The sequence below is a fragment of the Syngnathus leptorhynchus genome, chromosome 18 (assembly GCF_054491065.1).
Source record: "Syngnathus leptorhynchus isolate UIUO chromosome 18, UIUO_Slep, whole genome shotgun sequence".
NCBI lineage: Eukaryota > Metazoa > Chordata > Actinopteri > Syngnathiformes > Syngnathidae > Syngnathus > Syngnathus leptorhynchus.
This window is the reverse complement of record NC_141212.1, coordinates 2,603,390-2,630,992: the sequence shown is the minus strand read 5'-3', so window position 1 is coordinate 2,630,992 and position 27,603 is coordinate 2,603,390. Positions and strand designations below refer to the sequence as shown.

The 27,603-nt window shown below is 47.3% G+C and overlaps 3 protein-coding genes and 1 long non-coding RNA gene across 16 annotated transcripts; 2 read left to right on the top strand and 2 right to left on the bottom strand.

Annotated features, from left to right (window-relative positions):
• Window positions 1–296: 296 nt before the first annotated feature.
• LOC147042337 (E3 ubiquitin-protein ligase pellino homolog 2) lies at window positions 297–5,736 on the top strand. Its single transcript, XM_085938493.1, has 7 exons — window positions 297–718; window positions 2,866–2,995; window positions 3,132–3,233; window positions 3,352–3,549; window positions 3,634–3,819; window positions 3,900–4,105; window positions 4,255–5,736. Exons 1-7 carry the CDS (start codon window positions 639–641, stop codon window positions 4,640–4,642), a joined length of 1,290 nt encoding a protein of 429 aa, XP_085794619.1. The 5' UTR covers window positions 297–638; the 3' UTR covers window positions 4,643–5,736.
• LOC147042335 (brain-enriched guanylate kinase-associated protein) lies at window positions 5,019–26,399 on the top strand. Of its 8 annotated transcripts, none has more exons than XM_085938485.1 (14): window positions 5,019–5,148; window positions 7,231–9,996; window positions 11,367–11,404; window positions 16,489–16,650; window positions 17,011–17,077; window positions 17,332–17,439; window positions 17,510–17,590; window positions 18,354–19,631; window positions 20,838–20,927; window positions 21,004–21,130; window positions 22,867–22,916; window positions 24,338–24,515; window positions 24,763–24,833; window positions 24,922–25,855. In XM_085938485.1, exons 2-12 carry the CDS (start codon window positions 9,118–9,120, stop codon window positions 24,362–24,364), a joined length of 2,907 nt encoding a protein of 968 aa, XP_085794611.1. In that variant the 5' UTR covers window positions 5,019–5,148; window positions 7,231–9,117; the 3' UTR covers window positions 24,365–24,515; window positions 24,763–24,833; window positions 24,922–25,855. The 8 variants fall into 8 exon arrangements, with proteins under 8 accessions (XP_085794611.1, XP_085794609.1, XP_085794610.1 ...); XM_085938483.1 differs by lacking the exon at window positions 5,019–5,148 and adding an exon at window positions 25,873–26,399 and having other exon boundaries at window positions 7,211–9,996; window positions 24,922–25,652; XM_085938484.1 differs by lacking the exon at window positions 5,019–5,148 and having other exon boundaries at window positions 7,211–9,996; window positions 24,922–25,365; window positions 25,688–25,855.
• Window positions 20,922–22,487, bottom strand: rdh14b (retinol dehydrogenase 14b). The gene is made up of 2 exons (XM_085938494.1): window positions 22,068–22,487; window positions 20,922–21,939 (listed from the first exon to the last, which is right to left on the bottom strand). Exons 1-2 carry the CDS (start codon window positions 22,419–22,421, stop codon window positions 21,322–21,324), a joined length of 972 nt encoding a protein of 323 aa, XP_085794620.1. The 5' UTR covers window positions 22,422–22,487; the 3' UTR covers window positions 20,922–21,321.
• LOC147042334 (uncharacterized) lies at window positions 24,311–26,455 on the bottom strand. 6 transcript variants are annotated; one of them, XR_015069101.1, is made up of 12 exons: window positions 26,378–26,455; window positions 26,071–26,321; window positions 25,936–25,973; window positions 25,724–25,778; window positions 25,587–25,635; window positions 25,409–25,513; window positions 25,251–25,329; window positions 25,085–25,161; window positions 24,919–25,024; window positions 24,756–24,847; window positions 24,573–24,680; window positions 24,311–24,498 (listed from the first exon to the last, which is right to left on the bottom strand). It is a non-coding gene; the product is annotated as an uncharacterized LOC147042334 (long non-coding RNA). The 6 variants fall into 6 exon arrangements; XR_015069100.1 differs by having other exon boundaries at window positions 25,251–25,324; XR_015069098.1 differs by having other exon boundaries at window positions 25,251–25,513; window positions 26,071–26,100; window positions 26,181–26,321.
• Window positions 26,456–27,603: the final 1,148 nt, after the last annotated feature.

Genomic DNA, 27,603 nt, shown 5'->3' with positions numbered 1-27,603 from the left:
GCCAAGAAAAAAAAAAGTAGGTATAATAATGCCTTATTTTAATCGAACCGATGAGCTTCTCATCACGTCACCCAGTTCTCATTTTATAAGAGGGGTGGTCGCTTATCTTTGGATTTTATATGACCAGAAACGCCGAATTATGTAGTCATTAAGAAGTACACACATTTATAACGACTACATTACATACGTGTAAAATGTGTGTTTTCCTTTGCTTTCATGTCAATTGATAATCTAGCGATATGTGTTTGCCGGCCACCCCCCTCGTCCCTAATAGTTTGCCCCACTCCCCACTGCTAGCCGTTGTTATCTCCGCTCTTGGCTTGCTAGTGAACAGATTTCGATACATGCTAGCGACACACTAGACTATTTTTAAAGCCTCAAAAAGATGCTTCTCCGGTGGACCAAAACTGTCCAACACACGGCAACAAGTCCGGGGAAACTTTGTCCGACTGTATTCCAACTTGACTAAGTAGCCAGCCCCCCGAACGGTTTTCAACGCGACACTTTCGAGGGGGGGGTGTTAGCATTGTTTAATCGCTTCGTAGTATTCCCGTTGAGGACGACTCATTTCTTTTTATTCATTTTTTTTTTCCTGTTAAAAATTATTCTATTCCATTCCCTGGAGCAAGTCCTCGCTGATGAATTCACCGAAAAAGGACGGAGACGATGATGTGCCCGTTAAAGACTCGATAAAATACGGCGAACTGGTCATTTTGGGGTAAGTAGTAAAAAAAAAAAAAAAAACGAGCGGGATGGAGAACCGCTCTATCATTGTGACGTGTTAATTACACTATTATCATGTATAAATGTGTATTTACACATGTACTGTGTGTTTTTAATCTCATTTTTATTGGCCAACTGACGCCGTTTCCGCTACCCGACCGTCTATTTGTGTGTTAAAAACTAACTTTAAAAGCCATAAATTGTCTCGTATGTGCGTGGTGCGTTTGGGTGTCGTCGTCAAAAAAAGCCTCCATGGCTATTTGACATAGAACCGCAACGGGAGACACTTTTTCATCAATGGTTGTAGGTGTATAGTGGGAGACTGGAATGGAGGGGGCTGAATCCCGATGATGTCATCCTATGCTGGATCTTTTATAGCTCCAAGTAGGGACCGTGTGAAAAATGCATGACCATGTTCATGCTTTTATGTTTTTTTTTTTTTGCTGCTGTGTGTAGTTTAATCCAGACCGGGGAATGGTGGAGTAGTAGGAAGAGAAAAGCCCCCTTTTCGTCACTGGCGGGATACGCCGAGTTCCAGAGAATCTGCTGGGTGGTTGAATGTCACACATCCCCGGCCAGTTTTATGCAGACGTCCCTGTCGGTCCGTACAGTTTCCTGTCTGTGCCAAAGATAACTGACCTCACGGCCTATGGTTTCCCCCGAGCCCCCTTCCTGCCCACAGGCTAAACATCTGAATACAGATGAATCGTCTTCCTCGAGTTCTCCTCCCTCACTTTCCCAAACAAGAGGTGGCACTCTGCTGTGGAATTTGTGGCTCAAACAGATTTGTCATTGTTGTGACAATGTGAGCATGAATTGGCAGGAATGACAAAAATGCTTTTGGCGGTGCGTCCATGTCGTTCACATTATTATTATTTTTAAATCTTGAAACGTTGTCTCGTGTTTTATTGCTTAGCCAGCCAACAAACCGCTTACATTAAAATGAAATGGCACAATCATCGCCATAGATTGACCTGCGGGGATTGATGTGGGCCGCTGTTCGGTCTTACTTGCCCAAAGTCCATCCATTATTCAAAAGACAATTAAGAGACGGCACAGCTTTGAAGAATTGCCAGTGAGGGAGAGTTCACAATATTTATTGCAAAGGTAATTCCAAAATTGTACTTGGCACAACGCTGTTACTGGAAAACAGTGAACCAGCTGGCTTTCTCTATCTGTGGCATCTCTTGTGTTTGACCTTGCATCTGTCGGCCTCAATGATGTCACGCAAGCCGCCACGTGGTCGGTGCCAGTCTCCGTCGGCGCAGGCCAACGAGCCGCCTGCCGGCGCCTGTCGCCATCGTTTGCCCGGCCACTATCTAGTCTTGTCCTGTCTTTTGTCTCTCGTACACGACACCTCCTTATCGCTTGGAAAGTGTCGGTGGTAAAAGCTGATGCGGGCTCCAGAGGGAGTGAATATTTCATGCGGCGCTTTATGATGTTTACGCATGCAGGACACTAACGACGTCACGCGTGGCCCTGCTTCATCTCTGGACTCTGAATTGATCTCCCCCTCCCATCATCTGCTTCCTGCTCTTTGCTAAATGCATTTATGTGCCAGCCAGTCGACTCCCTGTTTTTAGTTCTTTGTTTTTACAAACACGTTTCTGCCATTTGGCTTTGAAGCGGCAATGTTAGAGTTCTTTGGGACATTTTCAGGGGATAAATGTCAGGTTGAATGCAAGAGCTATTAAAGAAAAAAAAAAAAATTCCTATGTGTTTTGGCCCGGCGCACATAAACTCCCCTTTTTAGTCAGCGGATAAAATCTGACCTTTCGGAAAGTTCCGTCCAGGGCCGAGGTCCTGAACTTTGTGGGAAGAATGACGCTGGTTTCCCGAGCCACTCTTATCAGTTGACACGTGCACTTCCTGCGGCGTTTGTGTGACCAGAACAAAAAACCAGCGGCGTCAGCTGTTCTATCAACAGGGGCGGCCAACTTTGCTGACACGTTTCCGACCGCTCGGATCGTCGCCTCGCGTTTGTCGTCTTTGTGCCGCTTTGACTGATGAATTCTCGTGTTTTGATTACGTTCAAAAGAACTGGCGGCCGAGCTTTTTTTAGCCACTTTTATAAATAAACGGCACTACCGTGAGTTGCTTTTAACCATCCAAACATGATTTTCTTCCTGCGCTATTTATCAGGTACAATGGCTCTCTTCCGAGCGGGGACCGCGGGCGCCGAAAGAGCCGCTTTGCGTTGTATCGACGCGCCAAGGCCAACGGCGTCAAGCCCAGCGCCGTGCACATCCTCAACAACCCGCAGGACAGCAAGGTGTGTGTGTGTGTGTGTGTGTGGGGCGGGGGGGGGGGGGGGGGGGAACCATATCCTTCTGGTTACCACTGCAACAAAATGAACTACTAATGATCTCTTTGGTGGAGTTAATGAGCTAACACTGGCTCCGTTGCAGGCTGTGCACAGCAGGGGGCAGCACAGCATCTCCTTCACGCTGTCCCGCAACCAGACAGTGGTGGTGGAGTATTGCCATGACAACAACACTGATATGTTCCAGGTAATGTGAAATAAAAGCAAATCTCAGGAGCACACTTGTGAATGATGTCATGATTTGGATTTTCTGTAAGTGAAGTGGAGGGGGGGGGGAAAAAATTGAGTGTCAAGATGCTCCGCAGATTGGGCGATCCACAGAGAGTCCCATTGACTTTGTGGTGACGGACACCTCCGGGGGGGCAAAGGAGGGCGAGGACCCCTCTATTGCCCCCAGCACCATCTCACGTTTTGCCTGCCGCGTGGTCTGCGAGCGCCACCCGCCCTACACGGCGCGCATCTACGCCGCTGGATTTGACTCCTCCAAAAACATCTTCTTAGGGGTGCGTCAAGTGTTTTTATTTTTTATTTTTTATTCACATGAGCCATGAGAGGTGGTGGAAATGATTGCGCATGTGCTTCCGCAGGAGAAGGCGACTAAGTGGAAGAACCCGGACGGCCACATGGACGGACTGACCACCAACGGCGTGCTGGTCATGCACCCCGAGGGATTCCCTGAAGACCCCAAGCAGGGTTTGTGGCGGGAGATCTCTGTGTGCGGCGACGTCTACGCCTTGCGGGAGACTCGATCCGGGCCGAGCCGAGGCAAACTGGTATTTTCGAAACTCAAAACCCAACATCGGGTATTCGTATCTTTGTTATTAACTGAAGTTCTACTGTGTCGCCTGTACAGGCAGAGGGCGAGAGCAGCGCGCTGCGCGACGGCTCATTGGTGGACCTGTGCGGCGCCACCTTGCTGTGGCGCACGGGCGAGGGTCTCATGCGTGCTCCCACCTTGCGCCACCTGGAAGCGCTTCGCCAGGAGCTGAACGCGTCGCGGCCGCAGTGTCCCGTGGGCCTCAGCACGCTTGCCTTCCCCAGCCTGCCGCGCAGTCACAGGTACGGTGGACAGACAATCACAAGCTAATTAACTTCGCCGTGGAGTTTATATGACAAATACATACGTTGAGGTTAAAGTGTAGTCCACGATGCTTCCAAAATTGTCGTACCTAGTTTTCATCCATGATGTACTCATGATTTGACTTCAGCCTTGAAGAACGTCAGCCCTGGGTCTACCTCACGTGCGGCCACGTCCACGGACGCCACGACTGGGGCCAAAGGTCCGAGGTGGGCGAGGAGGAGCCCTTAGAGGGCGAGGGCTCGGCCACGCGGCGGGAATGCCCGCTGTGCCGCAGCGTAGGCCCCTACGTGCCACTGTGGCTGGGCTGCGAGCCGGCCGTGTACGTGGATGCCGGCGCCCCCACGTACGCCTTTGTGCCCTGCGGCCACGTGTGCTCAGAGAGGACAACCAGGTATTGGGCGGACACCCCCTTGCCGCACGGGACGCACGCCTTCAGACCCGTGTGCCCCTTCTGCTCCGCCGCCCTTAGCACCCCCGGGTGGACGCGGCTCATCTTCCAGGGTCCCATCGACTAGCCGCCAAACAAAAGCTCCATTTCCCCCCCCCACCACCTTCTTCTTCTTTTTTTTTTAACTGTATGCGGGTCCTTCCCTTATTTCTCCTTTAGGGCTTGGTGATGGATTGAGGATCTGGACTTTAGGCAACTCAATGAAATGTGACAGAATGATGGATAACGCTCATTGATTACCTCGAATGTCTGCGCACTTAGGCTCTGCTGGTTTTCTTCCCGCACAAGCCCGAGCTCCCCGCAAAGGAAAAAGAGAAGCGACGAACGCGTCAGATTTGATGTTTTACGTCGGACTGTAGCTCACATGGTGCTTTTTCGTGTGGAAGGAAACCTGGCAGTTCACCATCATACTTACAATCAAATTGATCCTACCTTTAAGCCGCCCTGCAAATTAATTACATCTCAAAACTTCTTATGTCAGGATCATCGTAAAACAATGATCCTGGACTAGATCTCCATTCCATCATCAAGCAGAATGAGTACAAACAAGGGCATGGACCCCCAAGAAATGAGGTAAGATCCACCTTACACACACACACACCAAACTCCCGTGAAGCAATAACACCACTCACTCTTGTATAAGCTAAGATCTCACGCTAGGTTTTTAGCCAAGTGCTAGACTAGCGGTGGTCGCCTCAAACATGGTTGTAGCGTTTGCGTTTCCTCCCCGCCCTTCTGTATCATACACATGCCCCATAGTGAAAATATCCAAATATTATTACATCCCAACGATCTGGTTTCTCTGCTAATGCTAACAGGGTTTCCCATTCAAGTAAGCGGGTGTGTCGGTGCAGCCAAAGTTTTGACCTCTCTTAACCTAAAAAAACAACAAAAAAAACAACAACCCCTAAACCGAAATTGTGTGCTTGTGCGTGTGTCAAAGAAAAGTTATTTTGTTAGGAAATGTGGTTCAGTGTTTTTTGGGGGGGGGAGATATATCTATATGCATAAATATATACATAGGCTATTTTTGTATCTGATATAGTTGTTAACCTTGGTGAAAGTTCAGCGTATGGTCTGGGATGTGTTAGACGTATAAGAACCCATGAGTGTGAAAATGTTACACACACACAGACCAAGAATAAACCCGATGACGCAGTGCTACCGTTTCCCGGACACTGAATGTAGCCGACCATACAGGCTATGTGTTTATTAGCCTCTCTGGTGCTCTTATTGAATGGTCTATATTGTGATACTATTTTTGTAAGTGAATATGACAGTGCTGCCCCCCAAGCTTGAATATAATAACCTCATGTCTGGAAGATGAGATAAAAGTGTGTGCGTGTGTGTGTGTCACTCGATTGCATGTACACACACACACGCACAGTATGTACACTGCACTCCCATTTTGTATTCAGTTTGACGACTAACATGTCTTCCGAGTCTTCGGCTGTTAAATGTGCAAAAATAGAAGAAGAAGAAAAAAAAATCCTCATACTTGACCAATGTTTGGAAGTGAAAGTCACACTTTGTACTGTAATGCTACTAATATTTGCCGCTAACTCTGCTGCAGCATTAAGAGAAACTCCGTCCACGGTCTTTTTATTTTAATTGTCATTCTTCCGTTTTCCAGCTCGTTGCTCCAGAGCATTGTCGCCGACATATTAACCACGAAGCTTTTCAATCTTTAGTTACGATTCATTCCATTCGACATTTTTTGAAATGCATTGTGACCAAAACAGCGGTACCTCGATTTGGTTGACAAAAATTGAAATCGAATCATATTTTTTTTTTCCCAGAAATTTGGATCGAGGAGTGTTTTGATCGTCGAGGTACCATTGCGACATTTCACAATTTTAGCATGGTTGATAACGTATGTGTGGTTTTTTTTTTTAACGGTTATTGTCGCTCAGGATTTAGTGTGGCACGCGGTGATTTTACGACACAACACTTAAAACATGAGAGCATTTATTTATCTGCTAACTAATGACAGTATACAAGGTCACACGTGATCAGTTATTTACGGGTTGAAGAAAAAATAAAAACCAAGAGAATGAAATGTTGCGCAAACCTGCCAAAAAAAAAACATCGTATACACTGTTGGCATGTGAATGGAAGAACTGTTGCAGCACCTGTTTTATTTTTAATTCTTGTTTTTACATGACTTATTTAGTTATTCTTAGGTATTCATTAACAATTTCAGTCATTTAGTTTTAACACGTAGCCTCGACTAGATGCAAAACCAGTATTTACTTTTAATATTCCAATTGTTTGGCACGACTTAATGTATCATTTGACCTTGGTTTCAATCCTCCCAACATGTATTATGATCAAACCATGAAACCACCTGACCTTCATATAATTCTGTATTTTTAAAGAAATACAAACCATGTACAGCTCTTTTTTTTGTTTTTCTTTTAATCTTACAATCGTATTCTTCTGTAACCCAATGGTGCACAGACAATCACTATACACATGTCAATAAACAAAACAGTTGAAAAGTGCCACTTGGCGTTTGTGTAGGAATTTTATGTGCCCAGTTTGTGTATGCATAGGAGTAAAAAAAAAAAATGTAGATGAAGCAACATACCAGCAGATGGTGCTATTTCATCAATTTAACATAACCTGTACTTTACCAGCATGTTCATTTTACAGGTGCATGAAAGATGGAACCACAAGGGGGCGTCCCTGCTTCACTGTACTGCAATAGCTTCAATATTGAATGGACAGGCAGTGGCGTAAGGAGAATATAGAAAAGTGGGGTAAAAAAGAAAAACATTACGACATGAGTGTACTTTGCACTTTTATTAAAGAAACCCATTTCAGTTGTACTAAAGGTATTAAAATAAAACTGCTTAGCATACAAAAAAAAAAGTATATTCTTGTATGCTTACACATTCTCTGTTTTTGCAGACTAAGTTAACACCAAATGAAAGCTGTATGCTTCAGTGTGAGATGTATTTCTCAGGTGAGTTTTCTTTTCCTCAAGCCACCATTGCATCACAGTGAGGTGAGACCAAACGGCTGTTGCCATGGATACGCTATGCTTACACTCCAAAAATCTGTGTAGGCTTCTTCAACATGTAATTAATAACAAAGGCTTCTCAGCCAAGACAGCATTTTGCTCAGGATGTGAGACCTCATCTTCCTGCTACTATAAATAGCACACAGTGTGAGTGAGAATCACAACAGAGCGCGCTAACCTCGACTACTCACAACTGTTGTTACATTTATCTCTTTGACAACTTATTTGCATGAAATATATTTTCCAGCTCCTGGAACAGCAAGTTAGTTTAAAAGCAGGCATTTTGCAGCAGACAGAATGCAAACTGGCACTTTCCTTCACAATTATACGAGCAAATGTCAAATTTTATATCCAGAGAGAATGCAAACTTGTTTTTTTTTTGCTAAATGTTCTCAAAATGCTAACATGAATAGTATTTTAAATTTTATTTTCAGCTATATTCATAAATCCACTTCATAATATATACACGGATCATATAAATATGAAACATTTTTGCTTGAATCCATTTCCGCATCTTTTCCTCGGGGCAGCAATGGGCTTAGGTCCTCTGTTCTGGGCGACGATTATAAATTGTCCGCCATCCCTCGACGGCTTCTGAAATCGAAAAGAGATTATTAAAGGCGTTTATCATAGAAGTGGCTTAAACCTGTCTGAAAATGGTGGAACCTCAGGGAAATAACATGTCTGCATGCTCCTTCCTTGTTAGCAGACGGGGTGGTCCCGTGGGTCTTTGCCCCGCTGCAATGCGCCTGCAGGCAGTTGGTACAGCGGACCACCCAGTCATAGCCATCGGATGGGATGCACATTAATGACACCCCCGGGGACGGCACCGGTCCGGTTCGGCAGGCGCACTGCATAAAATCCGTCAGAGTCAATTTTACTACTGAGGGCGAAATTGGTGGTTGAACGTTTCAGGTCTCTAAAAGATGTTCAATGTAACTTCTCCAAAGTTTCATTAAACTCTCCAGCTCGGCGTACTTTGTAAAGGACCATCAGCGGAATACGGACATGATGGAAAATAACTGATGTGCACAACAACAGAGTTGAAAGTGGAGGCCGCTGTTAAGCGCTGTGTGGAATCAATGCTCTTCTGCAGTCACTGACCTGGAAAACTCTGAAAAGCTTTGCTGGCTCCGCTATCGATAGGCATTCTAATTAAGAACATCGCCCACAGTGCGAGTGCTATTTAACTAGCCAAGATAGTGGCAGGAATTGTGCAGAAAATATCATTCATCTCAAATCGGCAAGGGAGTCCCTGACTTTTTTTTTGTTAGATTGGCATCACCAGATCATTTTTGTTCAACATATTAAAATTTAAGTGGCGGATGGCCTCGCCTGACATGCCAGAGTGTCGTCCCGGCGGCGAAGGAGTCCATCTGTTCAGCCCGGAGTGAAAAGTATCGAATCTATTGTAGGTCAGACTCACACTCTAACGAGAATGATTTGGGTTAGAACTCTTTCAAATTGGTGTCGCTCACCGGACCACGGTCCGTTTCCCAGTCGAAACAATCGGAGACATGCAGACAGAAAGCAAAGCGATGGACATGACTAGGAGCTCAGCCTGTTTTCTCCCACAGAGAAGCAAATTGTCCAATTCTGCTGCCTCGTGCCCACTTTCCATCAGTGATCAAGTCTGGCTCGAGGAGCTGATGGGCCTTTGGCCAAAGAAGTCCTCTTCCAGTTGTTTTGTGCCAAGTAGCAGCAGTGAGTGCAAGGGCAGCCTGGACAGCTGGAGCTCAGGAGTCACTTCCCGCCTTTATTGCTCAATCAAGAAGAAGAGCCAAGAGGCCTTTCAAAGCCGACTACGTTTCAGAGCGCATCCCCCGGAGCGGGGAGGGGGGGACAACTGCGCGGATCGCCCGGCATGCCACCATCAGGGGAGGGGCTGCGTTCAGACCCGAGCTTGCGCCCAAAGAGATCAAGAGTGTCCGCTGGAGGGAACGCTTAAGGACAAAGCCAAGTTTTCACACTTCCTGGATGAGGTGACGTCCAATGTGCTCGATCCAAACAGCTTGCGGGCATTTGGGAAAGCGGCTAATCTCTCCAGCTCCATCACTCCGACTGACCAAGCGGTGACCCAAAGGATCCCCAAGCTGTCCTGTTCAATGGCCCAACAGCAGGATTTCTTACTGGAGCTCGAGGACCAGTCTCCAAGCGACCTGGCTTCAAAAACCTATCTAGAAACAGACATTGACATAGTGAGAAGAGATGACCCGCCGGAAGATCCGGAGATCAAACCTGACACTCCACCGCCATTACTGGTAGATGAACAAAATCTCATTCCTCCCCCTCCAAATTTCTGCCAAGGTTTCGAAATGAAACGTTTCCAGGAATCCAATCACAGCTCCCCCGGATATCCCTCTAGATCCATCTCTCTGCCCAGAGGCATCAACATGGTGAGTCCCAGAAGTTTTTTTTTTTTTTTTTGAAATCCACAACCACATATTTATCGTGAGCAAAGCCCTCATTTGCTGAACTTGCATCATAACCCCACTCAAATGTCTGCAATCATTGCAACCACTGGCTTTCCCTAGACACGTGTTTTGGGAGAATAGGATTAAAGGCTCAATTAAACATTACTGCTTCCCCAAAGTGAATGTATTTGATGTCCCAGCATGATGTTCACCTCGCAATTAGAGGCTAATCAAAGCACATATATTATTTTTTCGGTAAATAATCCTCAACAGCACAGTAGTTGTTTTTTTTGGTTTTTTTTTCTCTCTCTCTCTCTGTTTGAAAATAGTTCATCATATCACCCACGGGCAACCGAGCAAGCATTTCCGCAAGTCCTCACCCATCAAGGAACATACTTAGAAAGGAGCAATGTGGCCATTTAATATTAAGAAAGAAGGCCACATTGCTTTAATTTATCGTCTGATTAAAATTCAGCCTTTGCCGTCACCTTAGCAACTGCTTGGGAAAAAAGAAAAAAAAAGAAAAGGTGGGCGGTGTGGGGGCTGTGGAGCCAGCGTGTGAGCCTGTTGGCGTTCATCACAGTGTTGCTTGCTTGCAGCAAACTTTCATCTCCTCAGCCTCGTACTTGCCAGCACACATGTACAAAACATGCCTCGCGTTCCAGCGCGACCTCGCTGACACGTACTCTCGCTTCGATATCGTTCCACTGGATTATAACAATCCAAAGTGAATGATTTTTACATGATCATTCAATCCGGGCCCTTTGTAACACTTAGCATTATTCTTCCAATAATTGAATCACACAGTTTTTTGCATTGAGGTGCATTTGCGAAGACTGCCACTTTTTTTGTTTTTTTTGTTTTGTTCAGCACCTCATCCATGTTTTGATCCTCTGCATGACTGTCATCATTTTCTATCTTCAGATTATGAAACATGACAGAAGGAGGAATAAAAAGAAAGATGTGTTGGGATGATACTGCCTCCAGATTGAACAGATGGAACCACCTGTACCCCTTGGTCTTTTCCCTTCTGCTTCCCTGCACGTCAATGAGGTTGCCCGCCTTTGCTTGCTTGCTTGCTTGCAATATATTGTATCTGCAGTCTGGCTGCAATGGAGGTTTCCACTCTCTCTTCCACCCCCCCTCTCTTTCTGCCTCTCACTCTCCAATCTCACGCCTTTGAGCTGATGAGATGATGGTTCTAACCTTGCATACATATGGCGACAAAGCCCTATTTTTTTTTTCTAGATGTAAAACTGGAAAGGCGGGGGGGGGGGTGAACATAAACATGCCTCATGAACGTGTATGTTGCTCCCGGGGCACTCCAGTGATGCTGTTCTTTTTCTTTTTAGGTGTGTGACGATGGCACGAAACACGCAGGCACCATCAGGTAGGCATCCTCTCTCCCCTCATCCTTCCTTCGTCACACCCACGCCTTCTCCCCGTGCCCTCTTCTTCCCTCCCACTCTTGCATCGTCTTTTCCTCCCTCGCTGCTCTTCTTCCACTTCTTCCTCTGCCGCCGCCGCCGCTGCTGCTGCTGTTGTCGGAGCGTCAGCGGGAAGCGTCAGCGAGAAGTGGGGGGTTTCTCTCGCCAGCTTCAGGGAAGAGCCGATACACAGGAGGGAGTTTTCTCCCAACAATTTCCGTGGGAAGGACTAAGTGGGTTTGATCCGTGCGCCTCCGGGATGAAGCTGTGCGTGAGCACCAGGTAGCGCTTTGCTCTTTTCGCAGCTTTGATTCGGAGCGCTTGCGTGCGGCTGCATCAAAACTAAATGCGGAGCTGCTCGGCTGTTAGTTTGATGTTTGACTCGATCCCCGAACGCGAGACTCGTTTTCAAAACCTCCACGATGTGCATTCATTCACCTGTCGGAATGCTTCCGCGCTCCGGTGATGGATCACTCCGCATGATCGCACCTCTCGAGCAACAAGCTTGGGTGGAAAACCATGGCATCCACTTTCCTGATGGAGAAGGAAAGCCTCGTTGTCGCTTTCATTCATTCTGTCAGGCCATAGTTGACATTTGTTTGCGATGCCGTTGTGACTATTTCAGACGAGGGCTAATTAAGTTTCCTGTCGTCAATTGTCCTCACCGCCGTGTCTCCGTTTTAATTGGATTGTCGGAGCCCCGTTGAGATCGATGGGGAGGGGGAGTCCGGCGCTTCTTGTCCTTGCTTCTCAGCTCGGGTCTTACCTGAACGACAACGCTGACCCCCCCCCCTCGTGCTTCCATCCACTCTAGCAACCGGCAGTCTGTACATGATGAAATGCCTTGAAATTGTGTGCCTCACTTGGCCTTGGGGTTCCTGCCTCAAGGGGCCCTGTGATGGAGAGCGTCATTTCAATTTTGCATGGAGATTTCACTTTTGATGATTGTGTCAGTGCTGGGTGTTTTGTTTTTTTTCTTTTCAGTCTGAGCGATAACGCCAGATTGAAGCCAATTCTGAAAGCAAGTTAGGAGGAATTGGGGGACCGGTCGCCGTGACAACCGAGCCCTCCTGTAAAACTGTCAAATAGCGCTCGTGCACATGGGGTGTTGTATTTTTATGGACTCAATATCCTAATGTGCCCTTTCTTGGCTGTGGCAGCCTTGAACGAGTGAGCAAGGTCTCCGTGGAGGAGCGTTGACAGCTCCCCCAGGAGTCATTAAGCGGACCTCATCAGCTGGCGCGTGTTGTGATCCTTCTCCTTTGCCCTCCTCTGCAGTAGCGGGTCACATTCATCCCTCACGTCGAAGCATGGAAACGGATCGTAGCACAGAGCTGTCCGAGCGGTTCTCAAAGTATTCATGGCAGCTCAAATATGGGTAACTTGCGTTGTTTGTTTTGAGTGCCCTTCTTTCCCATTTGACATGAATTCCAAATTGAACCACTTTGGCAGTTCCGCTGTGCTCTAACAATAATAGCGGGTGTGATTTCCCTGTCCTAAAAATATAAACAAGACGGTCCAGTGTCACCGCCCTCATCTTTGCCCATGAATTGTGTATGAACTGATGCAAGATTCTCAGCCGCCGCCAGTGGCTTTAAGTGTTTTCCTAAGATTGAGATCGGTGGATTAGCATTGCAAATGCGGTCTCAGATCTAATAATAGTGTACAGTACATGTATAAAATCTGCCTTTGGGGAATGGCTGGTCTGCTTAGATTTGGTAGATTTGGTGCCTGGATTTCACCTTTTTGCTGGGCATGAAACATTCAAGGTGTTAGTTGGCGTGGAACTACTTTTCATTCTGTCAATAGCGGGGCAGGGCAGTGCGGGTCATTGAAGGAGCGAATGTTTTCAATCAGGCGGTTGAGTCATGCACAATTATGCATTGGCGCAGGTCTGCTGCTTCAGAAACAGGAACGGGTGCGAGGCAGAGGCTGTCTCCGTGTGTCGTCTCGTCTATGTCTCTCCGATGAGTCAGTCCCCCCCCCCCCCCAGGTCGTCCTCGCTCCAATACTGAGCTCGGAGCCATGGCGAGGGCTTTTACCTCAGCCCTTGTTTCCACAAAGTATGGGAAACGTGGCGGTTTGTTTTTTTTTATTTTTTTTCAATTTAAAAGTTCATCGTCCTGTTGCAAGATATCATTTCTTCGTGTATTCTCCAGTCACCCAAATGAATTACATTTTTGTCAGATAAGACTTCTTAACTGCCTACATCTAAAAAAACAACAAAAAAGGGGAGCTCCTACAACCACTTCCCGCTTTTCCTTCTCTCCCCAACTTTCATGTCATCACTGCCTCCTCCTCCTCCTCCTCCGCTGCTCCCGCCTCCCTTCCCCTGCTTTGCTTTTCAACGCTCAGAAAATCCTCTCAAAAAGCGAGCGAAGCGTGAGTGGGCGGCCTGGCAGCCTCGTATGAGCGTGCTCCCGTCCGCAGAAGTGAGGAGGCTCAATTAAAGTCGACCGAGGGAGGGCGAGCTCTAGGGAGCGACCGATGTGGCCTGAGATGTCCCCCCCCCTCACCTCCCCGCTTATGGCGCTGCGTTATTCCTTTTCCCGGGAGAGGGTGTGTGTGTGTGTGTGTGTGTGTGTGTGTGTGTGTGTGTGTGTGTGTTTAGATGCTGCAGTGTACAAACAAGCCATGCACGTATAGGCTTTCAAGCAAATATGGTGACATGCATACCAACGGATCAGCCTCCAAATAGCTCCAAACCGCCGGGGCCATCTCACCTCACCGTAAGCACGTATCCTGTGCTGGTGTGTGATGACTCAGAGGGGAGCAGCTCGAGAAAAGCCGCCGGTGTTTGTGTGAGGGGGGGGGGGCTGTCACCAGCTGTCGCCATGCCGACTCAGCCTGATGCGGAAATCACCCACCGGCAATCAGGTGATGAGCACATTTGCTTTCGGCATCTCGTTTTGTGTTCTTATCGAAGGTCTCGCTAAGGAGACCCGGAGGCACATTTGCCCCCTTCCGAGTTACGTCGTCCAAGCTCAGCCGAGAGCATCTCCGCTCAAAGTGAGACCGACGGGCTCGTCTAACGACCTGCGCCGGTCGTCTGTGGGCTGACGTCGGCGTCTCTCCTACGCGCGTCATCCAGACGTGGTTGCAGGGTGGGGCTCCCCCCCCCCCCCGAATTGAAGGCCGCGTCAAAGTCATTTTGTTTCCTCACGTGGCCCAAACTACTGTTCATTCAAAACGATAATTGATTTCGGCCATGAATCCGAATGATCGATTGAACGCTTGATTAATGTGTGTTTGTTTTGTTTGGCAGGTAGAACAAATCAGTAACTCTGCAGGCCAGACTTAGGCGGTCTCCTTTGGGACACTTAACACATGTCAGCTCCTTGTGGGTCCCCCCCTATGAACACATGACAGGCAAGGAACACAGGCAAACCATGAAAAAGATATACATTGGCAAAACCGCCTTAAAAGTCCCCCGAAATGGCGGCAAACATCTGAAAAAGAGGTAAGAGCAAAAACCCCCACCGTCTTTTGCCACCTGTCCTCATTTTCATTTGTTTGTCCACTCATCCGCCCACAAGGTGTCTCCTCTCGCCATTCAAGCATCCTCTGCCAAAGCGGGAGTCACGTTGCCTCGTCATCCTCACCGCTAGAGTGAGAGCAATCGTTAGATCTGACTCAGCTCCCGGCCTCGGTCACTAATGGGACGTTCGACGTCCCTCGAGCAACCTCTGTGCAAATTCACGAAAACAACAAACACCTGCCTGGAGAGTTATAAGTAACCCCCTACTATTTAAATCTCCAAAAAGCAATAATATTAATGAGGGCTTTTTTTTTCTTTTTTTTTTTAGGAGTATAAACATTTGGTGCAAAGCTGCGCTGGAAGCAAGATATTTAATTGTGTCAGAGTAAATACACAGCCATCTAAACTAGGCTGCTCAGCTAACTTGGCTTGGATTCCGTTTGAATGAAAGCACCTTATATAACAGCGGCGAGCTCTCTTGAGGCACTTTTTCCATTCAGGACAGCCAAAGTCTACAGTCCTATTTATGCATAAATGCAGATAAATCCCCCGCAGGCGCGGCAGCTAACGACTGGAGTCTACCTCGACTCATTGGGCTCTCCAGAGAAAGAAATAACAGAGATGTCGGGGGGAGGGCTTGGAAATTGAGAGACCGTGTAGCGTTGCGAGGACACACATCAATGGACAGATGGGGAGGAGGAGCTTAGCTTCATCGTTTCTATCCCGTTCGAAACGTTCATACTATCGAGCTAGTGTTTTTGAGTGAGTATTATTGACAAGTCGGGGCAAAGATAGGTGTGACTTTTAGCAGGATGCGTTATCGCCGGGGAAATGAAGGAGTCTCGCCTCAGGAACGCCACGCGCACTGATATAGCGTCGGTCGATAAGGGAAGGGGGGACGTCTCGGCCAAATTTAGTGAGTCGACGCGCTGCGGTTTAAATGCACCAGTAGGATTTGCGGCTGGGGGAGCCCGCCGCGCTTGTCTTCCGCAAATCGTTGCAGCCCGCAGCATCCAGCGGGAAAGACATTCTTGGCCATCATGAATATTAATGAGATGAGTCGGTGACCCGCCGGCACTGAAAAGAGGCCTCTCCATTTCGAGCCTTTGTTACCTGATATGGTTATTAGGGGGAAAAGGAGGCAGGGGAGTGAAAAGAGCACACCAGCCGCATCTCTATTCGTTTTGTTATCTGGCCTGGAGATAGCGTCATTAGCTTCCATCCTCCATCTGTCCGTCAATACCGGCTCCATTAAGCCTGGCCCGCCTGCGCTCGGATCCTCCTTTGCCACTTTCACTAGGCCTTTCATTAGAGGGAGGCGGCGGCTACTGTAAAAAAAAAAAAAAAAGGAAATACATTCTGTTCCCAACGTCCCCGGCTTTCACATTCCATTCACGTGATGTATTAAGAGTCATATCTCGACACGCTTTGATGTTGATGATTGGGTTCCTCTCCGTCCACATTTGAATTCCAAGAAATGGGAAACGCTTCTCATTGTGCGTCTGCTCGTAGCACCCGCCTCGTTAGTCAAAATCGAATAACTGCATTGATGTATGTGTGTGTGTGCAGCTCATTGCTGGAGCAGAAGGAAGACCTGCGGAAGCGACTCTCCTACACCACGCACAAGCTGGAGCTGCTGCAGAACGAGTTTGACGCCACGCGTCAGTACCTGGAGACCGAGCTGCGGCGAGCTCAGGAAGAGCTGGACAAGTTCACCGATAAACTGCGTCGGTGAGAACGTAAAACATGGACTACATATGTATCGGATAATAGAAGAGCATATGGATGCTGCAGCGGTTCAAAAAAAGATGAAAGAGGATCAAAATAGCTCAAACGCGGGGTTGGGCTTTCCTCCAGTTTATTTTGGTCTCCACTTTTGCTACAGTAGGCAGCTCATGCCCGAGTGTATAGATAAAAATAGTTTTCCAAACCAGTCACGTGTCTTGCTCTTCTCTATCATCTCAAACTCTAGCGAGTGAAGCAAAATATAGATTCTAACATTTATTCTTAAGATATCAAATAAAAAATATCTGCTGCTTATGTTTACCGTGTAGAAACAATCTTCTGTACTTTGTTGCCTGTGTGCTTTAGGATCCAAAGCAGCTACTCTGCCCTGCAGAGGATCAACCAAGATCTGGAAGAGAAGATTCACAGAGATGTAAGTGGCCGTTGTTGCCATGAAGGAAAAAAAAAAAAAAAAGCCCTTGGTGGGTTTGAGATTCAAATGCCCTGTTGTTGGTAGCAGTGACATTAATTATGGCTAATTAAAATTGGCTGTCCTCCTCCAAACTGTAGCACGAGAAAGAGGCTCCATTGTTCCTCCATTGTACAACACACCTGGCCTCATTGGCCAGACTAGAAAAAGATGTAATTATACTTCATTCTCCCTCGTATGACTTTTTGCTCCGTCAGTCTCAACACCACGACGACGAGAAGCGAGCGCTGAGCCGAGAGATCATCGTGCTCAACAACCACCTGATGGAGGCCAAGCTCACCATCGACAAGCTTCAGGAGGACAATGTGAGGATTTTGGTTATTTTGCTGTGGCCGTGAGGGTTTTAATCAGGTACTCTTGATTTGTGCTTCGCAGGATGTCTACAGGAAGGATTGTAACTTGGCCGCTCAGCTTCTGCAATGCAACAAGTCCCTTTACAGGGCCCAGCTCTCTGAGGTGAGCCCTAAAAAAAAAGAAAACCATCACAGCCTGAATTTTGCTTTTTTTTTGATTTTTTTAGAATACAGTCTTTTTATGTGTTTGAACCCAGGGAAAAATGGATTAAAATCAAATCAACATCAGAACACTAAAGTGGCTTTTAGGCTGTCAAACAGCGCATTGCAGCCCGATAGTTCAATTTGTACTCGTCAATGTAGTTATTGACGTGATCTGGTCGGACGCCACTTTGTGACATTCTAGAATGCCCCTGACTGGAAATGGATTGCGCGGGACTCGCAACCGATATGCACTCAAATATGTATCGAGAAAAAGTTGTTTATTACATAAGTGCGGGTCAGCGGTCCGACTGATAAATGATGCCGTGTTGTGAATAAGAATTTTGGGCCCATGGTTGCCTTTAGCAACACTTCCTGCAAAAAACAAGCACGGTGATTGCATTCTGCTTCAAAAAGACACCAAACTGAATAGAATGTCCAACGGCGCTGTTTAGTTGGAGTAATAATTGCACGCATTTTACGTGATAATCAGCCTTTCATTGCCAATTACAGCTAACTGGCTTGTGCTGCATTTGCTTGTTGCCATGGAGAGAAGCCGATAGCAAGTTTGTGTGTTTTGTTTTGAACACTTGCTAAATAGAGCAATTTTTTTTTTTCATCGCCAAGAAGCGTTAACGCGGATTCGTGGAGCCAATCCGATCCGGCCGATCAAATCCGTGTTGCTTGTAATCTTTTAATGACCCGGGCGTGTGTTTTCGCTCCAGCTCCCGACTGACTTTCAGGAGCGACTGACTATGCACATGGAAGAGCCTCCGCTCTGCCGCACGTACTCGGATTCCGTGTCGGCCTCGCTCATCGGGCAGGTGCTGGAGAAGCCCGACGAGGCCTGCAGCAGCAGCCAAGCCTCGCGCTCGGCTAGCCCTCGCACGCCGGACCACGCTTTCGTCCTGGAGCCGTTAGGCCAAGGGGAGCGGCTCGGTTTGCGCGCGGCCTACAAGTCCGACCTGTACAGCAGCGACACCGCCCTCTACTGCCCGGACGACCGGCACCGGGAGCGAAGGCCCAGCATGGACCTTCACGGCCAGAGGAAGCTCCTCTTTGAACCGCAGAATTCCACCGACAGCAACCCAGAGGAGTGCTCAGTGGGCTTGAGAGCCGCTTTCACCCAGGAGCACTTTGCTGAGTTCCCCCCATTGGGGGCGGGCTCGAGTTCCTACTCCAGCTTCAGCGGAGGGGGCTCGGAAGACAAAGCCAACGGCCCGCCGAGCAGCGCCGCTTCCTCGCCGCGCCATCGCACCCTCTACATGGACTGGAGGGACGCCGGGGACTACGAGAGGAAAAGCGACTCGTCCTGGGAGAGGGATAGTCCCGGAGGGTTCGGTAACAATCATCCCTTCCAGCAGGCGGAGATGATCCACCAGCAGAACAGCAGCTCGCCCGTGTACAGCCGCACCATGTCGTCGTGTTTCAGCGAGCCCTACGAGCCCCTGCCTCCGTCGTCCTCCCCCAGCGTCGCCTACGGAGACAGCCGCCGAGGAAGCACCCTGGCCCCCGAGGAGGAGGAGCTGATCGGAAGATGGCGGCAGCTCAGCGCCGAGGACTTGAGCTCGCACTCCTACCGCAGTCCCGGCCGGGCTTCGCCCTACAGCTTCTCCGAGCAGCACTTCTCCGTCAGGCCGGCCAAGATCCGCCTGGGCCCGCTCTACAGCAGCTTCCAGGAAGGGGCCGACTACTACCACCAGCAGGGAGCAGGCGGCGTGCAGGAAGCCATGTGGGTCGCCGCCAGTCCCGAGTGCAGCCCGGGGCTCCGCCAGGCTCACAGCCAAGCCCACCTGTACGAGGACAGCCAAGGCTCCGAGCACAGCCTCTACCACTCGGGCGACTCCAAAGACCCGGAGGGCAACGAGGCAGCCGGAGGTCAAAGTGTGGATTACGGGGACCAAAGCCCCGACAGCTCCACCGAATCCCTCCACCGCCGATCCTTGGAGATGACGGCGGACCTTCAGCACTACCAAGGGGAGATGCACAACCTGTCCGCCCAGGTGAGCCCGTCGTCGCCGCCACCGGCCCCACCGCCTCCGCCGCCGTACCACCAAAAATTCGGCTCTCTGGGACTTTCCCGCAAAGACAGCCTGACCAAGGCTCAGTTGTACGGAACGCTCCTCAACTGAAGAACCTTGCACAAACGGGAATCGAAGCCACACAAGTGTATGCGTTGTGAACACGTGGTGAGTACAGGAAAGTGAGAGGCCTCTTTACGTTTGTAAGAACGTGTGCAGCGGTACCTTGACTTACAAGAGTTTACGGAGCTTAGTCCATTTTTCACAATTGTAGCACGTTGCTGGAGTGAAGCGCGATAGAAAGGAGCGAGAGAGGCACCGATGCACTTTCAGTCATTTCTTATTGAACAGGACAAAATCGTCCAAATTAAAAATCTCACAAGGAGCACGGAGGAGACTTAACTACCTGCTTGGTACTCAGCCACCCCAACTTAAGTCAACGCTCTTGACGTCACTGACTAGGCCTTCATAAAAATCATCTTACTTTACATATGCTTGTGTTTTTTTTTTCATATTTTACATGACACTGCTATTTTTCTTCATTAAACCCACACACGCAAAAATCAGTAGTTTTGCCGGACACTTGTAAATCAAGGTATCACGTATGTATTTATTCTATACTTCTAAGTGGGAAATCGATATTTTTTGTATGTAGCTATTCAAATGACACATTTTAGTCAACCTGGAACTTGTACATTTAAAAACGGCAAATAATATATTGGGGGGCAAAAAACACACACCCTTCACTCGATGACTGTATAAACAACAATGGTCTTCTGCGGCTAATTCACAGCAAATTGGTTTTGTTCTTTTGATTGAATTTGACAGTATTGATTGTTGTTTTATATTGTTCTCGCTGGAATGTTTTGACACGTGAAACATCTGTCGGCAGTTTGTATTAATTCTTCTCTTCGTATACTGACAAAATTCCTGCAATGCCCCCCCCCCCCCACTCCCTCCCCTTTCTACCTCAGATTCGGACGCCCACACTCTCATCAAAATAATCGAGCCTAACCTTTGTTCCTTTTCTGAATCATGCATGATTATATCTTTTGGGGTTGTTTTGTTGACTCAATAAAAGCACAACGTATGCAGACGATTCTCCATTGGCGATACTATAATGTCCTGCTGTCCCGATACTTTTGTCTACATGATGAATGTAAGAAAATGATTACTTTTGTGTTGCAGTTCATCCTCCCATTTATCATCCCCCTCCATCCCATTGTTCTGCTTCTGCCTATACAGCACAGCACACAAAGAGGACAAAGTACATACATGGTAACCATCACCTCTTTTATTGTTCCTCTGTTTAAAAAAAAAAAACAGTCTGATAAAGCATGTGTGCATTTGTCAGGTTACAGTAGATTGCATTCATCACGTTGCAATGAGGAAGCATGATGGAGTAAATGTGCCAACTTGGCAAAAATCACTCAATCTATTAATTCCTCTCCATTACTTGACTGTGAGGCATCGTCAAATGGGTGAGTAGATTTGACTGCATTTGCTTTTTTTTTTTTTTTTTGTCACGCAAACTTCTCTAGTGAGGGTTCATTTTGAAATATGAAGAGAGGCCAACAATTTGAAGTCATGTTCAACATTTTACAACCAAGCATTTCGAGTTATAGACCCATTCAGTATTGCTGAGTTCACACTTGTCTCCACAAAAATCCAATCAGTCCTCCAGTCCAACCATGCTGCAGCTCACGTCCCACAGCTTCTTTGCTGCTTGTCGCTCCGTGGCCTTGGCGAGCAGCTCCTCTTCCTCGCAGTTAGCGAAGCACTTCCCCGACACCCCTTCCACCTCCGGCGAACAAGCCAGATAGAGAGGCGTCTGCGCACCCTCCAGTGGACTCTTGAAGAAGAACAGCGACGCCAGGTAGAAGAGTGGCTTTGCCAGCAGGGGAATGTGAACGTGCCTGCCCAGCCTGGTCCTCACGATGCCGGGCGTCAGCGCGTTGACCGTCACCCCAGAGCCCTCCAGCCGCTGCGCCAGTTCCAGGGTGAACAGCAGGTTGGCCAACTTACTCTGACTGTAGCAGAACGCCTTGTTGTAGTTAGTCTCGCTGTTCAGGTCTTCAAAGTTGACTCGGCCGTACTTGTACAGTTTGGAAGACACCACCACCACGCGACTGGGGGCGGAGCTCTTGAGAAGGTCGAGCAGTAGGTGAGTGAGGAGAAAGTGACCCAGGTGGTTGACGCCCAGCTGCATCTCAAAGCCATCCTCCGTCTTGGAGTAGGGACACTGGTAGACGCCCGCGTTGTTGACGAGGACGTCCACCTTGGGCTCCTCCTAAAGGCTCAAGAACAAATATGCCTTCAGGTGGAGGAGAGATCATATGAATTAATTCTATGCTACCGATTAATACCATGGCCAGTTAACCCAACTTGCACAACTGAGTGGAGAAGTGGATAGCTCACCTCTTGAATCTCTTGACAAAATTTACGGACCGAGCTGAGCGACGCAAGGTCCAACTGTTTGATGACCACCTCCCCGAGCTCTGAACCCGAATGTCCCTGGATGTCCCGGGCCGCCTCGGTGGCGCTCTGCCGATCCCGGCAAGCCATGATGACGCGTGCCTGGAGCTTCAGTAGTTCCCCGGCTAGGGCTTTCCCGATGCCGCTGTTCGCTCCTGTCACGATGACAGTTTTCCCTCGCATCAAGCCCGCCGGGTACTGGAGCAGCTTGACTGAGCTCTGACGGGGGAACAAGCGGCGCATGACGAGCAGGACCCCGCCACCGACGACGGCAGCGATCAAGACCGCAGTGGCCATTGACTCAACGAGGAATGATCGGTAGCGAGCGTAGTGAAATGTTACGCAATTAGCCACCGGAAGTAAACAAACTCGGAGCTACATTAACCCGGAAGTGAAAAGAATATGGAAAAAGTTCAAATGAATTGAGCCTTCTCGTCTACCGTACACTTCCGCTTCAGCGACCAGCTAGCTCTTCAGGTTGTTACTATTTGGGCTTTCGAGTGACTAATGTCATTTTTTTCCCAAGCTCTCAATTTGCTGTATGTATGTAAATGCGTTCATGTAAACAATGACATGAAAGGAGAATATTTGTTAGTCGTTAGGTCAGTGGAAACTCCTAGCTCTCGTGAAACAAGAGGTGGAGCGTTAGCTAGCCACGAGTAGCATTCACTACTCGGCTGTCAATCAATCAATCAATCAATCAGCGTTTGACTTCTCTGTTTTTCCACGTCCAAACCTCCAGACTGGAGGCTCCACGTCGGCTGCTGGTCGTCTATCTGCATGTCTCGAAAGGTAGGTACCTTCCCATTTTGTTTGCCTCCTAGTCTTAAATGTAGAAGGTCGTGTCATATATGACTTCAAATATTCCAAAATGTTGTCAAAAAACATTTGAATTGGTCATTTCCCAAATGAATAATGTCCTGATGAATATTTGGGTCACAGTGAAAAGAAACAAAAGAAATGCTGTAATGGTTCAAGTTACATGTAAGAAGTATAGTTTTGAAAAATGCATTTGAACTTCAAAAGTCCATTTTTGATCAGAGTTGGCACACATGAAAAATGAAAGTGAAGCACTTGGTTCTTCTAAAATTCTGACTTGAATCTAAAAAAACATATCAATCTAAAGAAAAAAATGGTTAGTCAGTTGGTAGTGTTGTGTGCTTGAGGAGCTGATGTGCAATGTCATCTTGGGAGAAGGTGAGCACATGCAAGCAGCTGACATCTCTCACAAAACCTATGTGCCAGGTACTGCACAATATGTTCATCATCACACTCGTCTGGATGTGTTTTTTCATGACATTGATGCAAACCGAGTTAGTCAGAAACATATATTTATCTAACTTGCTTTGCGTCAGTGTCATGGAAAAACTTGTCCAAAAGTGAGTGATGGTTTGTGGTGGTACTGTGCAGTACCTGGCTGGCACTTGGGTTTTGTCTCAGATGTTTGCACTGTTTGCATGTGCTCACCTTCACCCTAGTGCCTGCCACGAGAAGTGACATGGTACCTGAGTGAGCTCATAAGTCTTTCATGCTTGGTGATCACTGCATTGACTGCAAAGTACTGTTTGAAGTCTTGAGTTGGCCTAAGTGTCCACTACCATGTTTTCAGCCTTGAGGTGATCGTCACTGCAACAGAGCCAAGTGTTTGACTGCTTTTCTCTGTCTGTTTCCACGTGAGTCAAAGAGAAGCAGTCAAACACTTGGCTCTGTTCAGTGGCTGAAGGCAAACGCTCAACTCAAAGCTGAAAAGAACCTTCCAAAACCTAAGTGCCACTTTGCCCGCCTCCTACCTCCGCCCAAATTCGGGCTGGCCAATCACGTCTCTCCATAAATTTGCATAGCCACGCCCACTTTTGGGCAGCCAATCAAATTGCTCCATTTTGCACATCTGACCAATCAGATCGCTCCATTTTAATAAGACCACGCCCACTACTAATCTGACCAATCACAGAGAACCTCATTTGCATATCCACGCCCACATTCCAACCAACCACAGCTCTTCATTCTTATTGCTCCACCCACTTTTAGAGCTCTCAGCCAATCCTGAAGCTGTATTCCAGCCTTGATCCCGCCCCCGAAAAAATCCGTAAAAAAAAAAAAATTTGGGGGTGGGGGAAAAAAATATTCGATTGAAAGAAAATTTTTTGTTGTGATGTTTGAAAATGAAAAGTTGAAAGTTTGTTATTTGTAATAAAGCTTTATTTCTTTTGCAGAGTAGACATTCAATCACAACAAAGTAACAAGTTGGATGGCAGTCTGCTCGTTGCAGAGTGGTGAAGTGGTCGGCCAGAGAGACGAGCGGTCAAGTGGTCGGCCAGAGGGACCAGCTGTTAAGTGGTCAGCCAGAGGGACGAGCATTACTCCATGCCTGGACCTGAGACAAAGAGATTGGTAAGTAAAAAGTTAAGTCAGCGTTTAGTGCAGAAAATCTTTTGACATGAAACGTACCAGTGCGCTAGTAGTGTTTCATGGCACAGAGTATTGCAAGCTGCATGACCAGGAAGCGGATTTGTTCTGTGCTCCATGACCCAGGAAGTTGATTTTGTTCCTTGCTGTCTGTCAGAAAATAGGAGAAAAAAATATTGGAATCATGATAAGATTGTGCAATGAGGAGCATTTAAAGTACTTTACTTTTCAGGTTGCCTTGAAGAGTAACAAGGAAACCAAGGTGCTGCTGGTGTGTGGCTATGCTTTCAGCTTCCGCTGCAAGTAGGTGCTTCACACTGGACACAAAAATCAAAAACAAAAAAATCATTCAAATTTTGAAACTTGTCATTTGCTTTCCTACTCTTACCAGCAGAAGGCTCTTCAGGCAGCACAAACCTAGGTGAAGGAGCTCACAGATGAAGACAAACTGTGGCAGGCTTTTCCCTTTCTGGACCAGGATTTGCCACCTCTGCCTGGAAAGACAATGGAACATTGACATAACTCCATTTTAGTTTACTGGCGTTGTACTTAACTGTAGACTGGAAGCGGCCAGTCGCTGGTGCACAGGCAGAATTCCTCAAATGTGTTAAAGACTCTCCAGGGTGGACACCTGCACACAACACAAACGAGGGAAACATCAAGCTGCCATTTAGTACATTTTGAGAGTCAACTCTGAAAATGGAGGCTGCCTTGAGGAACCTCTGCATGGTTTTAGAGGGCTGGTTCCATTAGCCAGCAGGTGGCAGATTTCTTAACTGCATCCTCACTGGAAACTGCTCTGCAGGAATAGGGAGGCATAAAAAAAAAAAAGCAGGTATGTACTTTTAAACAATGCCAAGTTTGTAGTAATTTGTCACCTGTCAGCAAGTTGGACAGGAAGGAGGTTGATTCCACCAGTTCAAAAACTTTGTAAAGCTTCACCAGTAGGTCCATCCTGCAGAAACGAGGTCATTTGGCACCACCTGGTGGACAATAGATAGTAGAACATGCTGAAATGTTTGACACGTGTTAAACATATGGACGCGTGCGTTTCACCAGTGAGGAATGGAGGGGCAGCACCGGACGTCGCTCCAACTACAGCTTGCTGTTCAGAAAGACACGGTAATGTTACAACCATTCTGCTTTTTCATTTTCAGCCTTACAAGCATATTAGGTTAAGCGAGTAGACCTACCTGCAAGTGTCTCATTAAGCCATGCGAGGACTGCAAGGCGGCCATCTTGTGGACCCTGCAGACAAAAGAACAAATGTTTGCTTTTGTCAATTTGATATGATTGCTTGCTATTAAAAATATTTTTGCAGTCAATCTGCTCTCTGTTCCAGATGCAGGCCTGTGGACAGAAATGAGAAGGCAATTAGAAGCAATCGATTGACTTTAAAACTCACAGAAAGTCCGTCGGCCATGATTTTTTGACGATTGGCACCTGCAGACAGAAAGCAGAAAGTTAACATGAATGCATCGAAATACATGTTTCAGTCATTCTCTGGTGGATTTATGCAAACGCTGCTTTGTCTACTTACCTCCGGCCAAACGGCGCTGACGTCCAGTTGCTAATTGTTTGTGCAAAAATGGTGTTAGTGCTCTTTCCACATGGTGCGTGCTTGAGTTTTCAAAATGCAGATGTACTCACCTACCGTTAAATGCTTCAATTGTTTGGTTGCACGCCGTTTTGGTGGACGTCGAAGACGTTAACCGCTAACGCTAGCTTCTGGAAACTTTTTAGCTTGCACGCTTGCAAGATGGAAGCACGCTCGCCCAAAGTGCAAGTTAACTGAAAGAGAGCAAAAGCAGTTAGTTTGAAAAGGTTAACAAATATTGAACACCTACCTTGTCACTTTTAAACGCTGTCGTGCAGCCGGCGCGGCAGGTGGACCAGAGCAGCGTGGCGCTCGCTCGCTGTCAGAGGAGAGAGTGAGAACGAGCGTCGCGTTTGTGACGCCTTTTATAGTCTTTTTGTGATGACGTCATCATAAGGGGCGTGGGGGAAAAAAAAGCAGTCACTCAGGTGAGCGGGAGAAAATTGCTCACAGTTGGAGGAACCGGGGCTCGAACCAGCACTGCACTATTGGGAGGTAATGGTGTTATCCCCTCGACCATTGTCCGTTGGCAAATCTTTGAAGAAATCTTTATATTATCCCAATCAAGAAGCTATCTTCTGGAAAAATTCAGAGAAACCTTCAAGTACAAACATTTGAACAATATTTGTTAACATCTCGAATGGCCGAATGGTTATAGCTTTTCCCTTTCGTTTGGAAGAGGCGGGTTCGAATCTTATGTGTCGCTCTATTTCATTTGCAAAAGCTGCAAAGTCGAGTCTCGAACACGGGTTTGCTGGACACAATCCCAAGTCATTAACCATTCTGCCATTTTTCCAGCGAAGTTGGCACTTTTTTTTAGGAAGTGTACATTAAAATGTAAACTTGCTCAAGATAAAAATGCTAATCTACGTTAATTTAGTTGGACCTTTAATGGTGGAGTGGATAAAGATTTTGCCTAATACGCGGGAAACCCGAGTTCGAGTCTTTCACTATGCAAACTTTAACTTAAAGCTTGCTTCATCTGGGGCTCGAACCATGGTCTCCCGAACACCGGGTAAAGTTAAAAACCACTTTGCCATTTTGTCAGCGAAACCCAATGTTTTTTTTTGTGTAGTGTACTTTAAAATGTCAATTTGCTCTGAAAATGTTAATATACCAGTGCTTGACAGAGTTCTCAATGGTGTAGTGGCTAAATCTTTTGCCTTATGCGCGGGAGAATCCAGTTGGGGTCTTACACTATGCAAACATAGAGGACGTCGGTTCGGAAAAATGGACATGTTCATTTTACGCTGGGTTACATAGGAGTGAATGGGGGCACTGCCATCTTGCGATATTTTGGTGTCATTACATAAACCGCTTCATAAAGCATGAACCGGAGCCTTACATTATGCAAACCTTAGCTTAAAGTCTGCTTCGAATAGGGCTCGAACCATTGTCTCCCGAACACCGAGTAAAGATAAAGACCACCTTGCCATATTGCCAGCAAAATTAGGACTTTTTTTTGGGTAGTGTACT

What these genes read in the sequence shown, in the direction of transcription:
- LOC147042337 (XM_085938493.1), top strand. Translation starts at nt 639, where the DNA reads ATGAATTCACCGAAAAAGGACGGAGACGATGATGTGCCCGTTAAAGAC. An exon ending in ACAACACTGATATGTTCCAG is followed by an intron (nt 3,234 to 3,351) that starts GTAATGTGAAAT and finishes GATGCTCCGCAG; the next exon opens with ATTGGGCGATCCACAGAGAG. An exon ending in CCAAAAACATCTTCTTAGGG is followed by an intron (nt 3,550 to 3,633) that starts GTGCGTCAAGTG and finishes GTGCTTCCGCAG; the next exon opens with GAGAAGGCGACTAAGTGGAA.
- LOC147042335 (XM_085938483.1), top strand. Translation starts at nt 9,118, where the DNA reads ATGCAGACAGAAAGCAAAGCGATGGACATGACTAGGAGCTCAGCCTGT. An exon ending in TTCACCGATAAACTGCGTCG is followed by an intron (nt 16,651 to 17,010) that starts GTGAGAACGTAA and finishes TGTGTGCTTTAG; the next exon opens with GATCCAAAGCAGCTACTCTG. An exon ending in TGTGAGGCATCGTCAAATGG is followed by an intron (nt 21,131 to 22,866) that starts GTGAGTAGATTT and finishes CCAAACCTCCAG; the next exon opens with ACTGGAGGCTCCACGTCGGC.
- rdh14b (XM_085938494.1), bottom strand. Translation starts at nt 22,421, where the DNA reads ATGGCCACTGCGGTCTTGATCGCTGCCGTCGTCGGTGGCGGGGTCCTG. An exon ending in TTTGTCAAGAGATTCAAGAG is followed by an intron (nt 21,940 to 22,067) that starts GTGAGCTATCCA and finishes TTGAGCCTTTAG; the next exon opens with GAGGAGCCCAAGGTGGACGT.